The sequence below is a fragment of the Spinacia oleracea genome, chromosome 4, assembly GCF_020520425.1.
Source record: "Spinacia oleracea cultivar Varoflay chromosome 4, BTI_SOV_V1, whole genome shotgun sequence".
Taxonomy (NCBI): Eukaryota; Viridiplantae; Streptophyta; class Magnoliopsida; order Caryophyllales; family Amaranthaceae; genus Spinacia; species Spinacia oleracea.
In genome coordinates this window covers 105,647,994-105,663,845 of record NC_079490.1, presented here as the reverse complement: position 1 = coordinate 105,663,845, position 15,852 = coordinate 105,647,994, and the positions used below count along the sequence as shown (strand labels likewise).

Genomic DNA, 15,852 nt, shown 5'->3' with positions numbered 1-15,852 from the left:
TAAAGAAAAGTGTGCGAACCATGGCAGAGGTGCTAAATGAGGCCGAGGCCTTTATTCACGCAACAGAAATTTACAGCGTCCCGAAAGAGCCTCGAGGAAGTGATAATGTCGAGCCGGCGGTAAAAAAGGAGAAATTTGAGAAAAAGAGCCGGCCTAATTGGAATTGGGCTATCGCAAAAGAATCAGACAGGGCTCACGGGGCAGCAGGTCAGAAGAGGTCCAGAACTTATAACAGGGAGCGATTTGAGTATAACACAGACATATACACAATTCTGATGGACGTTGGGTCCAAGTATGAGATTGATCGGCCATTTCCCATGAAGTCACCGCCAGAAAGCAGGGACCCCAAGCTGTATTGTCACTTTCATAGTGACATTGGACATGACACAAAAGAATGTAAGAGCTTAAAAAGGGCACTGGACGGCCTAGCCGCTAAGGGATTCCTAAAGAGTTATATCAGCAGGAACACAGGAGGTTCGGGAAAACCGTTCTACAAAAAGAACAAATCACCTCCCTCGGAAGAGGATGGGAACCGTACTGATCCAGAGTTTGTGGCCGTCATATTAGGAGGGTTGGTCGCCGGTGGTCCAACCATGAGGGGTCAGAAAGATTATGCCAAGCGGCTAGGGCAAGTGATGTTGTCAGGAAAGGCCACAGCCGACCCATTTCCAAAAGTAGAAATCGGTGAGGCCGACCGTGGGAAAATAGACACCCCGCATGACGATCCGTTGGTTATTTAGTTAAAGGTCGCCAATCTGAGGGTTAGGCGTATCTTGGTTGATACAGGAAGTTCGTCAGATATAATTAGTCTAGAGTGCTTGAACCGGCTGCAACACGATTCCTCAAAGATAGAGAAAATTCACTATCCCATTATAGGCTTCGGAGGTAGTGTCATCCATCCAGTCGGTATCATTTCTCTCCCTCTGCGGAAAGGAAGCAAAAAAGAATCACGTTAAATGGACGTCCGTTTCCTCATAGTGAAAGACCTGACGGCATATAATATTATCTTGTGGCGTCCTACCTTGAACAGGAAAAAGGCTATTATTGTGACTCACTTGATGCTTCTTAAGTTTGTCTGTGATGATGGGAGCGTCAGCACCATACATGGTGATCAGCAACAAGCTAGAGACTGCTATTTACCCACCTTGAGTCCGGAAGCATGGGGGTCAGGTGAAGAGAAAGACACGTTGGGAAACAAACGAAAATGTGGCGACACACAATCCAAATCCCTGAAGGAGACACTAACTATCTCAGCGGCGCAAATGGAAGAAAGACGACCAGAGCCTGTTGGGGCTCATTTCAATGTGGTATTGAATACAGATAAGCCAGATAGAGTAGTGCCCATTGGAATTCCTCCTGACGACCCGCTGGCGGCAGAGTTGGTCCACCTATTGAGAGAATTTGAAGATATATTTGCCTTCACTGTTGAAGAAATGCCGGGCATTGACCCCGCCGTAGCCGTCCATAAGCTGAATGTGGACCCAAATTTTAAACCGGTCCGTCAGAAGAAAAGGAACCATGGGGAAGATAGAAATCAGGCGGTAGCGGCGGAAATACAGAAGTTGATGGATGCAGGTTTGTTCGGCCTAGTCAGTATCCCGACTAGGTTGCTAATGTGGTCCTCGTCAAGAAACCAAACGACACCTGGAGGATGTGTGTTGATTACACCAACCTCAATAAGGCATGTCCCAAGGACAGCTTCCCACTACCAAAGATCGACCGGTTTGTCGACTCCATGGCGGGAAATGCCATGATGAGCTTCATGGATGCATACTCAGGGTTTCATCAAATCCCCTTGTGTCCTGACGACCAGGAAAAGACGTCGTCATTTGTTGCAAAACAAGGTCTATACTGTTACAAAGTAATGCCGTTTGGGTTAAAGAATGCACCGGCCACCTTTCAGCGTCTTATCAACACTGTGTTCACCAAACAGCTCGGCAGAAACATTGAAGCTTACATTGATGATATGATTGTGAAAAGTAAGCAGCGGACGACACACATAGCTGATCCGAGGGAGACATTTGAGACTATTCGAGCTTACAACATGAGATTGAATCCTAAGAAGTGTGTGTTTGGGGTAACGTCGGGAAAATTATTAGGTTTCTTGATTGATGAAAGAGGAATTGAAGCCATCCCGGACAAGATCCAGGCGGTAATTGATATGAGCTCACCAAAGACAGTAAAAGAAGTCCAGTGGCTCAGAGGTTGTTTGGCCGCCCTGGGCAGATTTCTTTCCAGAGCCGGAGACAAATGTCACTACTTTTTAGGGCAATTAGAAAGAAGGCCAAGTTTTAACGGTCGGATGAAGCCGAGGCGGCGCTGGTTAGATTAAAAGATCATTTGCACACCTTACCTCGTCTTGTTAGCCCTTTGCAGGGAGAGATTTTATACATGTACCTTGTTGTATCTAAACACTCGCTGAGTGTCGTTCTACTGACAAAGAGGGAAGGAATACAAATGCCAGTGTACTTCGTCAGTCATGTTCTTCAAAATGCTGAAATTAGATTCCCTACGGTGGAAAAATTTGGTTTAGCCTTGTTTATGGCCAGCAAAAAGCTTCGTCCTTACTTCTTAGCCCACAGGATAATGGTCTATACGGATCAGCCGCTTAAACTGCCTTTCACGAAGCTGGATGCGTCAGGCCGAATGCTGAACTGGGCTTTTGAGCTGAATGCCTTCGATATCACTTATGAACCTAGGAAAGCCGTCAAGGGGCAAGCTTGTGCAGACTTTATTGTTGAAATGACGAGGCCTACCTTTGACAAGAATACAAAGACGGTGTGGACATTGTACGTAGACGGCTCGACCACGCAGAACGGTTGTGGAGCCGAGATAATCTGCCAATTGCCAGAAGGGGATACTTTTGAGTACGCTATGCGGTTTAACTTTCAGGCGTCCAACAATGAGTCCGAGTATGCAGGCCTTCTTTGTGGCATTAAAATGTGTAAAGCGGCCGGCGCCGAAGAAATCTTAGCACTATCTGACTCTCAACTGATTGTGAGCCAAGTCAATGGAACCTACGAGGCAAGGGAACCGACGATGGTTAAATATATGCTGGCCGTCCACCAGGAGGTGGAGCCACTGAAAAGCTTTGAAGTAAGGCGAGTCCCTCGCTCAGAAAATAACCAAGCTGATGCCTTGTCAAAATTGGCCAGTTCTGCGTCTTGTGATACCCCTCGTCACGTGTTCTAGGAGGTAAAGGAACACAAGAGAATCGAGCAAATGGAGGTAGAAACTCTGGACAGGACTTCCACATGGATGGATGACATAATTAACTTCAAAATGAATGGAGTCTTTCCAGAAGACTCGAGGCAAGCGGAAAAACTTCAAAAGAAATGCTCTTAGTTTGAAATGTGGAACGGCACTCTTTACAAAAAGGCCTACTCCCGTCCTTTATTGAGATATGTGACGCCTGAAAAGGGGCAAGAAATTTTAGAAGACCTTCACCAGGGACTGTGTAGCTCGCATATTGGGGGAAGGGCCTTGGCAGACAAGGCACTTCGAACCGGCTATTATTGGCCGACTCTTAAGGATGATGCAATCTCATTGGTCAAGAAGTGTGACAAATGTCAGCGCTTTGCTCACCTAATACACCGACCGGCTCGAGTTCTGACACCCATCACGAGTCCGATTTCGTTTGCTAAGTGGAGAATGGACCTCCTAGGCCCGTTTACTGCCGCTCCTGGAGGGAGGCGTTATGTCATTGTTGCTGTAGATTACTTCACAGGCCAAGTGGGTGGAAGCAGAAGCACTCAAGAATATAAAAACCAGTGATGTACGAGCATTCATTTGGAAGAATATCATGACTCGTTTTGGAATCCCACAGGGTATCGTCTTTGATAATGGGCCTCAGTTTGAGACGCCTAAGCTGAAAGAATGGCTGGCGGACCATGGCATACACAGCTGTTTTGCCTCTGTTGGACGTCCCCAAGCCAATGGCCAGGTTGAGGCGTTCAACAAAATAATCTCTGAAGGGATGAAAAAGAAGCTTGACGAAGCCAAGGGTTTGTGGGCTGATGAGTTGCCAAACGTCTTATGGTGAATCCGCACCACGACAAAGAACTCCACCGGTGAAACCCCCTTCTTACTAGCATATGGTGCCGAGGCCGTCCTACCCATAGAGATGTGTGAGCCAACCTTGAGAGTCATGCTATACGATGAAAATGCTAACTGGGAAATGATGAAAGTGGCCTTGGATCTCTTGCCTGAGGTTAGAGGAAATGCCGCCCTAAGACAACAACTGTACAAGTTAAGAATTGTGAGGGAATACAACAAGAAAGTCTCTAACAGAGTGCTCAAAGTGGGAGATTTTGTCCTTCGAAAAATGGAATCCACAGGCCGAGCCAATGAACAGGGTAAGTTGACGCCTACCTGGGAAGGACCTTATGAGTTCTATGATGAAGTCAGAGATGGAACTTACCGCATTCAAGACATGCAAGGCCGACCTATCCTGCGCACTTGGAATGCAGACAATCTCAAGAAATATTTCTTTTAGATGTGTGCTAGCTTTGTCTTACATAGAAGGATCTGTTGCTTAAGAGGCGACCTCTAATGGTCCTGATAGGGTAGTAATCACTTTTATAACTGGCTAAATTTGCCATGCAAAGTTATAAATAATACTACTCTACTTATTTCATATCATTTATTACTCGCACGTCGAATACCAAAGCCTAATTGAAGACGACCTAAGAAGTGGCCCAGATTAGCACCTATACATAACAAGCCTAATTGTTTGAAGCCTAAGAAGTGGCCTAGATTAGCACTAAGTTGTAGGCTGATCACCTATGCAACTCTCACCTCATCGGCACAACATGCCACAGGATAAACCATGTGCGAAGGCCGGGTTTCTGCCCACTAACCTCTTAGCGGCACATTAGCATATATAATAAGACCCTAAATCCCATACGGCATAGTTAGTTATCCGCGGCAAAAGTAACCTTGGAACAAAGGTGGTTTTCTCAAAAGCCCTGCGGCAAAAGTAACCTTGGAACAAAGGTGGTTTGCTCAAAAGCCCTGCGGAAAAAGTAACCTTGGAACAAAGGTGGTTTGCTCAAAACCCCTGCGGCAAAGGTAACCTTGGAACAAAGGTGGTTTCCTCCAAAGCCTTGCGGCAAGAATGACCTGGGAAAAAGGTTGTTATGTGTCCAGTCTTTGGTCGACCACTTCGTTTGACGAGCCTGTCTAGCGGCAATCATACCTATTGATTGACTTGCGTCAATCAATTTCAGAATAGACATGCTCGTCAAAGAAAGTGACGACCACAAATTGCCTAGCGCACACTTAGTTGCATGCGGCAAAAATGAGCTTGAAACAAAGGTGGTTTGCTCAAAAGCCCTGCGGCAAGAATGACCTTGGAAAAAGGTTGTTATGTATTCATTCATTGGTCGTCCAGCCCATTTGACGAGCATGTCTAGCGGCAATCATACCTATTGATTGACTTGCGTCAATCAATATCGTAGTAGACACACTCGTCAAAGATTATGACGACCAAATAAGGCCGAGCGCATACTAGGGTGCCCGCGGCAGAGTTACCCTTGAGCAAATATTGTTGGCCCAAAAGTCCGGCGGCACGAACTTCCTTAGAACAAAGTGCCGTTCGTGCAAATACCTTGGTCATCCAGCCCATTTGACGAGCTTGTCTAGCGGCAATCATACCTATTGATTGACTTGCGTCAATCAATATCGTAGTAGACACGCTCGTCAAAGATTGTGACGATCATACCTATTGATTGGTAACACCATGGTTAACAAAAAACCAAAGTACGAAAAATAAATAAACACGAGATAAAGGAAACAACGAAAATAGCCTACTTATAGAACAACGCCCGTAGTAAGGCGTGCAAAAGTAGCCCACAATCCAAAATAAAAAGAAATTGTTGTGTGCTCAGCAGGCACAAAGGTACAGACGCCAGCGGCGCCAAAACATAACAAAAGTAATTGTTTTTTCCCTAAGGCAGGAGAACACTACAATTAAAAATTGTTGCATAACAGAAGGCGGCAAATCAGGGGGCAGCAGCGTCTTCCTCATCATCGGAATGCACAAACTCCGGGGGCGGCTGCCCGAGACGCTCAGCGGCCAACACAGCAGCACTGTGTTCTAAGCGTCGCTGGAACCACGCGAGGTCATACTCCTCCATATGGTTCTCCCAGGCATGCTTAACGGCGTCCTTCGCCGCCTGCTCCCCTTGGTCGTAGGACTCATGTAGACGCTCACATAAGGCACGAACCTGCGACCTAGCAGTTTCCAGCTCTCCCTGAAGTCGCTCAGCTTGGTCAGCTGCTTCCTTGACTTGAGGGTACTCCCGAAGCTGGTCCTGGAGCGTCTGTATTTTCGCCGCTGCCTTCTTGGCTTCCTCGACCATTGCCATCATGTCTGTGTCCTACGCCAGGATCTTTTTCAGTAGTTCGGCCTTCTCAGACCTTAACGACGCAACCTCCTTCGCCTAGAGATCTATGGTCGTCTGCATTTGCAAGCGGACCTCCTCAATCGACTTAAAAGCATAATCACCATTATGGACGGACTCGACCACTTGAGCCTTGAGCTCCTCGGCAGTATTGGTCTTCCAACTTTTGCAGAACTCCATGCGGCATAACAGCTGCAAAAAGAACCTATATGTTAGTAAAACAGTCTAAAAACGTTTACAAACAGGTAATGTTATTCAGTCAAACTCACGTCAAGCAGACTGGCTTGGATGGCACCGAATTGAGCGTCCGTCCGCCGGCCAGGAAGAGAAGCGACATACTCTTTGGGAACGGCCTTGAAAACCTTGCGGCATATGGCCGCCCTGTCCCTTGACGAGTAGTGAGGAGTGGCGGGGATATTCTCGTCCTCTGCCTGAGCTGCTTCCTTCCCCTTGTCTTCTTTAGCTATAGGAAAAACAATGGCCTTAGGATGACGCGGAGAGCAAGAAGAACTGCCAGATGAGGCTCGATACGTCTGAACGACGTTCGAATAAAACTTACCACCCAAAGACCTAGCTCGGCGGGCCACCTCCGCAGGGATTTACGAATGGACATTAGCTGGAATGCCAGCTAAAGGGTCCGGAGGCTCCGTTTGGTTCCCCCCTGACCTCGATTTGGACACCAAGTCCATAATCGAGGAAGGCTTATCTACTGCCTGCTCCTCTTCAACAGGGTGACCACCCTCGGCAGCTTGCGACTCCTCCTTCTTTGCTGAACGACGTGGCCGGGGACGTGGCTTCTTAAAGGTGCTTGGGGTCTCCGAGTCAGCCGGCACTGACCACTTCTTCAGCCGCGAAAGAGTGGTCCCCTTCGCCCTCGACGACGCCTTAGCCGCATCCTTCGCTTGCTGACCAAGAACACAAAGAAAAGTAAGAAAATTGATCACAAGCTACTTACTAAGTAGTGGCTTGTCATTAAAAAGGACGTCCGTCCAAAATAAAGTGACGAGGCGTACCTAAGCAATCACAAGCTACTTACTAAATAGTGGCTCGTCATTAAAAAGGACGCCCGTCCAAAATAAAGTGACGAGGCGTACCTAAGCAATCACAAGTTACTTACTAAATAATGGCTCGTCATTAAAACGGACGCCCGTCCAAAATAAAGTGACGAGGCGTACCATGACGATAACAAGCCACCTACAAAATAGTGGCTCGTCATTAAAAAGGACGCCCGTCCAAAATAAAGTGACGAGGCGTACCTTAACGATCACAAGCCACCTACAAAATAGTGGCTCGTCATTAAAAAGGACGCCCGTCCAATACAAAGTGACGAGGCGTACCGTTAACGATCACAAGCTACTTACTAGATAGTGGCTCGTCATTTAAAAGGACGCCCTGAAGGAAATAATGCCCTTGGTCCAAGTATGCATTTAATGTTAAGTCTAATAAATGCGGTTCAGTGTTAATTGACAAGTTAATAATTCAGTGAGATCAAGTGAGCTGAATGGCTAGCTAGAGGCCGCTTCAGTTCAAGTGGAATTATTGATATTAATCCACAGCTTACTCTTGACTGAACCCGTAGGGTCACACAAATAGTACGTAAACGGATCAAGTATTTAATGGCATTAAATACTCCATCTATGGATATTCGGAATTGACGGATCTTGGTTTCAGTGGGAGCTGAGATCGTCAAAGGCAAATAATGAATACTCCCGAAACGATGATATTGCCGGAAACGGAAATATGGATCGTATAGGAAATATAAATATTATCCAAGTCGTAGATGTTGCCGGAAACGGAAACATGGTACGTATTGGAAAATATTATCAGAAATGGAAATATTGCCGGAATCTGAAATATTGCCGGAAACGGAAATATTGTCGGAATCGGAAATATTATTGGAATCGGAAAATAATTCCGGAAACGGAAATATTAAATATTTGTTCGAAACGGAAATTAATTCCGGAATCGGAAATGTTAAATATTATTCGTATCGGAAATGAATTCCGGAATCGGGAAATGAATCGGAAGCGCGTTGTACGAATTAGCATCGGACGAGACTTGATGGATGAAGGCCCAGCACGAAGCCAGGCTCGCGTCCAGCAAGCCTGCGCGGCACACAAAGGAAGCCAAGGCCACGCCAGGTCCAGCGCAAGGCCAGGCCCAGCAGGCCAAGGCGCGAGCGCACGAATGGGCTGCGAGCTGCACTGCTCCCGTGGGCCGCAAGTCTTGCGTGGGCTGTGCGCCATGCTCGTATGCGTGTGTTTGTGTCCGATACAAATCCTAAATCTAAAGGGATTTGTTCAATGATTAAATTCCTAATCCTAATGGATAAAATAGTTAATAAGAGTTTTAATATAATTCTAATTAAGCTAATTAGTATCCTAGTAGGATTCCAATTCCCTTTCCATACCCCTATAAATATGTGGCCTAGGTTCACAATTTAAGGACGAGTTTCAAGTATTCAAAGTGACATTTTGAGAGCAAAATTCAGTCATACTATTGCCCCATATTAGCCAAAAATCACTAGTACCTTAAGGGCGATTCTAGTTGGTCAATCTTAAGGCGGATCCGGACGTGCTGTGGACTATCTACGGAGGGACGACACTTGGAGTCCTAAAGACTTGTTCTTGTTCGGTTCGGGCGCAGCTAGGGAGGGCACGCTACAAAGTGTATGCATCCTAGACTAATTATTTGATTGTGTGCAATTAATTTGAATCCTGTCATATAGGTTTTTCCGCATGATTTATGTTGTTCATATGTATCATAACCTAACACGTGACATGCTAAAGTCGTATCACCTAATAAAAAATAACCTAAGTTCACTAGCAAGGTAGGAAGGGAAGTCAGGATCGAATCCACAGGGAAACGGGCATTCTTTCTACTATCAATTAATTAAACTAGACTATTGGGAGCAAGAGTTGGGTGGTGATTTGTATACTAAGACTACGAACGGTAATTAAACGAATATGAATCAATATATTAAGGAATCTAGGGCATAGGTTCACCAACAAATAACAATCCAGGACAACGAACAATCACGATAATCAACAAGGTAATTAATTAGACTATCATGCTCTCTCGAATCGATACTAATCATAGACTTAGAATTAACGGGCTCTCGCTACGTATTAATCCTAATTCCACCTATTGACACAAGCCTAAACATCAAATTGCATCTCTCGAATCTTAATTTGATATTGCATAACTACCACAATTAAACCTGCGCAAATCTAACTGTATAGTGAAATAAACCAATCAATAGGAATTAATTACAATGCCAACAATCACAATTATTCAATATCCCTTCATAATAATCATGGATCCCCAAACCCTAGAAATTAGACTACTCAAGCATATTAACAATAAACAAAGCAATTAACATGATGTAAAACACAATTAAAAGTAATTAATTAAGCAAAATAGAAAGCAATACCTAAATGTAGAACAAAAGGATGAACTAAAAATTGAAGCTTTGATTGAAACTAAAAATAAGTGCTTGGAGCAAATTTGAGAGAAAACTAGATTAAGAGAAAATAAACTAAGGGTCTAATACTAGAAAATAAGATGCCTCTCAAATTAACTAAGGCTCGTTTATATAGTTTGCCAAAATAAAGCCTAAAAAGCGGAAAAGTAAATGCGCGAAAACTGCTGGAGGTTGGCGTTGCCCGATCGGGCGACGCTTCGCCCGATCGGGCGAAGTGCTCGACAGTCGGCCCGATCGGGCCAAATTCCGCCCGATCGGGCGGTTTGCGAATTCTTCACAGCTGCTCTTATTTGGCCGCCCGATCCGGACCGGGCGAAGTGCGCCCGATCGGGCGCGCATATATGACTTTAATTTCCTCTTCTTTCCGCCCGATGGTCGCATTTCGCCCTCAGCTCACAGGGCGATTTGCAATCTTCAATATCCTTCACCCATATCACCGAGTCTAACTCTCGGGGCTCAACCATAAGCATCTAAGGCTCCCGAAAGTCGACGAAAAAGGTCCCGAACTTCCTCGGGCTCGCGTAGTTGCCTAAATCACCATGAAACGGGTCTAAAAAGACCAATTTCTCATAATCAAACCTGAAACTCAAGGCACCCTCAATAACGCATATTAGTACTAAAAATGGCTCCTAAGAGCTCATTTGACACATAAAAAGTACTAAGGGACGGGGGTGAAACACTATATAAAACACACATATCAAACTCCCCCAAGCTAGATCCATGCTTGTCCCTAAGAAAGGAAATCATCGATGAATACAAGACCAACTTCACCCCCAACATCTTTCAAAATGAAACACATAATTTAAGGAAAAATCCAACAAGCATGCATCAATGTCAACCAATCAAATCCATTCAACCGCTAATCCACCTTAACAATCGTCACGCAAAGCGAACCACAAATGCACAATGGAATTCAAGACTAGTGCTCACACACTCGTCACTCATTTATGTGGCGGATAAAAGATGTACCCGTTCGCTCTCCTCCCAACATATAAGTGAACAATGCCTTCCCAAACTCACAACACTCGTGTGTCTAGAAAAACATACACTCAACCTAGTAGTCGACTCGGAATGTGTCATGTCATAACTTGCATTGATAAACAACTATTTTCACATAAGTACGACTCTATGCACAAAGGTCGGAAGGTCTTCAGGTAAGGGTGCGGTAAATTTGGATATAATGTGAGCTTAAAGCCTTGGCTTTGGGGAGCATGAATCCTAAATACAACCACGATCAAACAATATAATGATCACAACTCTCCCACTCAACACATGATGAAACAACAAACACCAACACCATACTTTCTTGCCTTTTTTCACAATTATAACCAATCATCACAAGGGTAGGAATTTGCAAAACTTGATTGAAACAATACTTTGAACTTTTTTTATGAGAGTAATAGATTTTTCTCTTTCTTTTCTTTTTCAATCTCTTTTTTTTTTCTTTCTTTTTAGAAACCTTCACATTTGTTTTATTCTTTCATCTCTTTCATTTTCAACTCATTTTCAACAACAACATGATGAAACGAACTCCTTTATTTTTCAATACTCACTTTGTGCTCAAAATGTAGCACACCACAACTCCCTTACCTCACTACTATTAGCTCCTCCAAGCTAGGCTTGGGACTAGTAACCAATGGGGTTTTCACAGGCTTGTAATTTGGCTAGTCACCGAATAAAGGGCACAAGCAACAACATGGGTAGAAAAGGAGAGAAAAAATGTATCTAGATTCATCTGAAGGCTACCTAAACAGAAAAATGCCTTCGTCCTCCACAATGTGCATGTATATGAGTCATAAAACACTACTAATAGTCATAAATCAATACTCAAAATCAATGACACACCAGGAAACTATCACACATCCTAACCAAGTCAACTAGTCAAGCACCAAGTCCACAAATAGTTAGTCAGAGTTTACTCATGTTAAGGCATCAAATCAATCGAATATCAAATCATGGCCAACACATATACATTTCCCATCATCAAATACCAAGAATCAAAACCATTTTTGATCAAGGGGGACAGGGAAGCATGATATTGTATTCATCGGAACGTATTTTTGTATTTTTTATTTTTCAAAGCAATAAACTACCCTACAAAGAAATAAACACACCAAAATAAACACACAACAATAAGTAAATGCTGAAATAAAAGGAAAACATACCTAATATGTACAGGTAATGTGAAACCCCCCCCCCCCAAACCAAATCAGACAATGTCCTCATTGGCTCAAGGGGTACCGAACCAATATCATCATCAACAGCATCACTGATGGCCTTGGCCATCATTACCATCATCACCATCACCACCTTGGCCACCATAGCCGCTAGTGCCTGCTCCAAACTCACCGTAGTGGGTGGGTGTGAAAGTGCCCATGGCACCGGGAACTTCATAACCCTCCGCGGGATAGGTAAACCAGGAAGGGTGATGAGCGTCCGGGGCAATGTAGCCCTGCCTGGCTTACTGATCATAGAAGGGAACATGGTCCTCTGGTGATCAGCCGCGAACTCATGGAAACCGAGCTCAAGTTTGTCCAACCTCTCATGAATGGACCCCTGCTCCTCTAATGTAGGCCTACCCTGTGGCCTCCCCTCATCCCCTCGACGCCCCCTCCTAAAGTAGGTGCGAGGCTCGGGCTCGAACTGGTGGGGCTCTGGCTGTGGGTCAGGCTGGGGCTGCGGGTCAGGCTGCGGCACACCCTCAAATCCACCATATAAATAGTGAGCCTGACCGGGTCCGAAACGGGTGCGGCCATGGGGGTCAGGCAAGGTGAAAAGCTTGTTCCCCTCGAACATCCACCACATGGCACCCGGCCTAAACAACCCATGCTCACCCTGTAGGCGACGGAGTCCAGCAAAATAGGCCAAATCAAGTAAGTTGCTACCCAAAACCGGGGTTTGGTTATCCTCAACGAAGTTAACTGTGGCCATGGAATTGTGGGTGATCAACCCACCGACGGTAATGCGAGGGGTATGTGTGCTAGTGGCTATAGAAAAGAGTTGGGAGGCCATATGATGTGCTAGGTTCATTTTATACCTCTGTCCCCCTTCTAAAACATAGCCACCCAAAATCTCCAACTCAGTGATCCTCACATTTTGGGTCTCCTCTCTACCAAAAATTGTAAACCCCAGAAACCTGTAGAAAACAATAGGGACAGGGTGTTGTATCTTGGAAGCATGCAAGTGTTGCATACTACCGGGATTGTCATTACCCGTCAGCTTTCCCCACATTGTATAGTTGTTATGTGCACTACCAGGTTTCCTACTATAGGCGGTGGACAAACCAAAAATCCCACCAAAATCAGCTATACTCATGGTAACATTACGGTTCAACAAGCGAAACTGAACCGCCGACATAGTTCTATAACCATCTCTACGCAAAGCCAACGAACTCAGCAATTCTAAAGTTATACGCCTAAAGGTGAGACGCAACATACTATACATATCTTTCATACCAACACCATGAAAAAGACGTTTTACATCACTCTCAATACCCATTGCATGCAAAGACCTTTGACAAATAAAATGAGTGGGTATTACCTCCCTCTTCTTGAGGTGGATGAATCGGTCTCGTTGCCACTCCGTTGCAAAAATGACATCCGGGAAGTCCTCATCGGCTTCGAATTGGGGCGGTGGAGGTGGTGGTGTCGGCTCCCGAGCTCGGCTTGTGGACGCCTCATGTTGGTTCCGTGGTTGTGTGGTGCAACTCCTCCTTGGTCGACTAGCCATGGTAGAAATCTGAACTTTTTTGGTGGTTTTGGGGTTTTTTTGTGAAATTTGGGGATTTGGTGGAGAGTGGAGTAAAATAAAATTGGTTGGGTGTAGGATGTAGAGGATGGTAAGGGGATGATTTTGATGTAAAGAGTGTTGAATTTGGTGTAGATTTGAGGGAGATATGAAGGATTGAAGTTTGTGAGAATTGGGGTTTAATGGAGGAAGAGAGAGAAAATAAGGTTGAAGATGAGAAAAATGTCGAGGAAAAGAAGAAGGTCCGTGTTTATGCTCGCTGATTTCGCGTTTCGCCCGATCGGGCAGCAGCTCGCCCGATCGGGCGATTTTTGAACATTTTTCTTGAATCCGTGCGCGCCCGATCGGGCGCACCTCGCCCGATCCGGATCGGGCGAAACGCAATAGCTATTTTCTTCGACTTTTTCCAACCCAGAATCCTTCCATGACCTTGCGGTGTTGTCATCAGCAACCGCCTGATCGGGCGGAGCTTGCCCGATCGGGAATTTTACTCGCCAAATCCGCCCGATCGGGCGGACCTTCGCCCGATTCGGGCATCCACTCGACAGACCGCCCGATCGGGCATCCTTCGCCCGATCGGGAAAAAACAAACTTCTTTATTGACGTCGACACGCGCCCGATCGGGCGCACCTCGCCCGATCAGAATCGGGCGCACCTCGCCCGATCCGAATCGGGCGCACCTCGCCCGATCCGAATCGGGCGGTCTGCAGAATGCTCCGTTTCAGCTTTAACTTCACTTTTTCGAGCTTGGAACTTTAGCCTGCACACTATTAAACACCCAAATAGCGTAATTCCCTCTTCTCACCTCTCTAACACCAAAAACTATACCGTAACACACTTAGGTAAAAAAAACGCTAACAAAACACACACACAAGAAAATGAAAATCGGAATATTACACTACTAAAGCAATAAAATACGGGTTGCCTCCCGCAAAGCGCTGGTTTATTTCTAGATCCCGCTCGACCTCGTTACCTCGAATATGCAACTCATAGGGCGGAAGGATTGAGGTGCTGAACCTCAACCACTCCTACAGTAGCCCCCTCGTGGTACAACTTCAGACGTTGCCCATTCACTTTAAAGCGCTCACCACTGGTGTTCTCTACCTCAACTGACCCAAACTTGCTTACCATAGTCACGGTGAACGGCCCAGACCACCTAGACTTAAGTTTTCCAGGAAGCAACTTAAGCCTAGAGTTGAACAGCAGAACCTTGTCGCCCACCGCGAACTCCCTATGCAGAATGTGGTTGTTGTGCCACTTCTTGGTCTTTTCCTTATAAATCCGGGCACTATCATAGGCTTGTAGTCGGAATTCATCTAACTCACCCAATTGAAGTAACCGCTTTTCACCGGCTAACTTTGCATCCATGTTGAGCTGTTTGATTGCCCAATAAGCCTTGTACTCCATTCCTACTAGTAAATGACACGCCTTGCCATACACCAACCGATACGGGGAGGTACTAATAGGTGTCTTAAAGGCGGTTCTGTATGCCCATAGAGTATCATCTAGCTTATCGCTCCAATCCTTCCTAGACTTTGCCACCACTTTCTCAAGAATAGATTTGATCTTCCGGTTAGAGACCTCAACTTGCCCACTCGTCAGAGGGTGATAGGCTAGCCCAGTGCGGTGATAAACCCCATACTTGCGCAGGAGCGCATCCAGATGCTTCTCATGGAAGTGTGACCCTCCATCACTAATCAAAGCTCGTGGAATCCCAAATCTTGGAAAGATAACTTTCTTGAACAGAGAAATGACCGTCTTGGCATCATTAGTAGGTGAGGCAACGGCTTCCACCCACTTGGACACATAATCTACAGCAACAAGGATATACAGATTACCCTTGGACGATGGGAATGGTCCCATGTAGTCAATCCCCCACACATCGAAAACCTCAACCTCAAGATTCCCGTTCTGTGGCATCTCATACCTCCTCGAAATAGTGCTGGCCCTCTGGCACGCATCACAAGCCATAATAAAAGCCTGTGCATCCTTGAACATAGTAGGCCAGTAAAAACCACATTGTGACAACTTAGTGTTAGTCTTTTCCGGTCCATGGTGACCACCATAAGGTGAAGAATGACACCTACAGATAATACCTTGAACTTCCCATTCCGGAACATAACTCTTGTACAACCCTTCAGCAGTCTCAAGAAACAAATAAGGGTCATCCCAAAAATAGAACCGAACATCATGTAGGAATTTCTTCTTCTGTTGATA

At 45.5% G+C, this 15,852-nt stretch overlaps 1 protein-coding gene across 1 annotated transcript; it reads left to right on the top strand.

Annotated features, from left to right (window-relative positions):
• The first annotated feature begins 956 nt into the window (after window positions 1–956).
• On the top strand, window positions 957–3,192 carry LOC130471767 (uncharacterized). Its single transcript, XM_056842061.1, has 5 exons — window positions 957–1,307; window positions 1,631–1,861; window positions 1,904–1,979; window positions 2,100–2,179; window positions 2,377–3,192. Exons 1-5 carry the CDS (start codon window positions 957–959, stop codon window positions 3,190–3,192), a joined length of 1,554 nt encoding a protein of 517 aa, XP_056698039.1.
• Window positions 3,193–15,852: the final 12,660 nt, after the last annotated feature.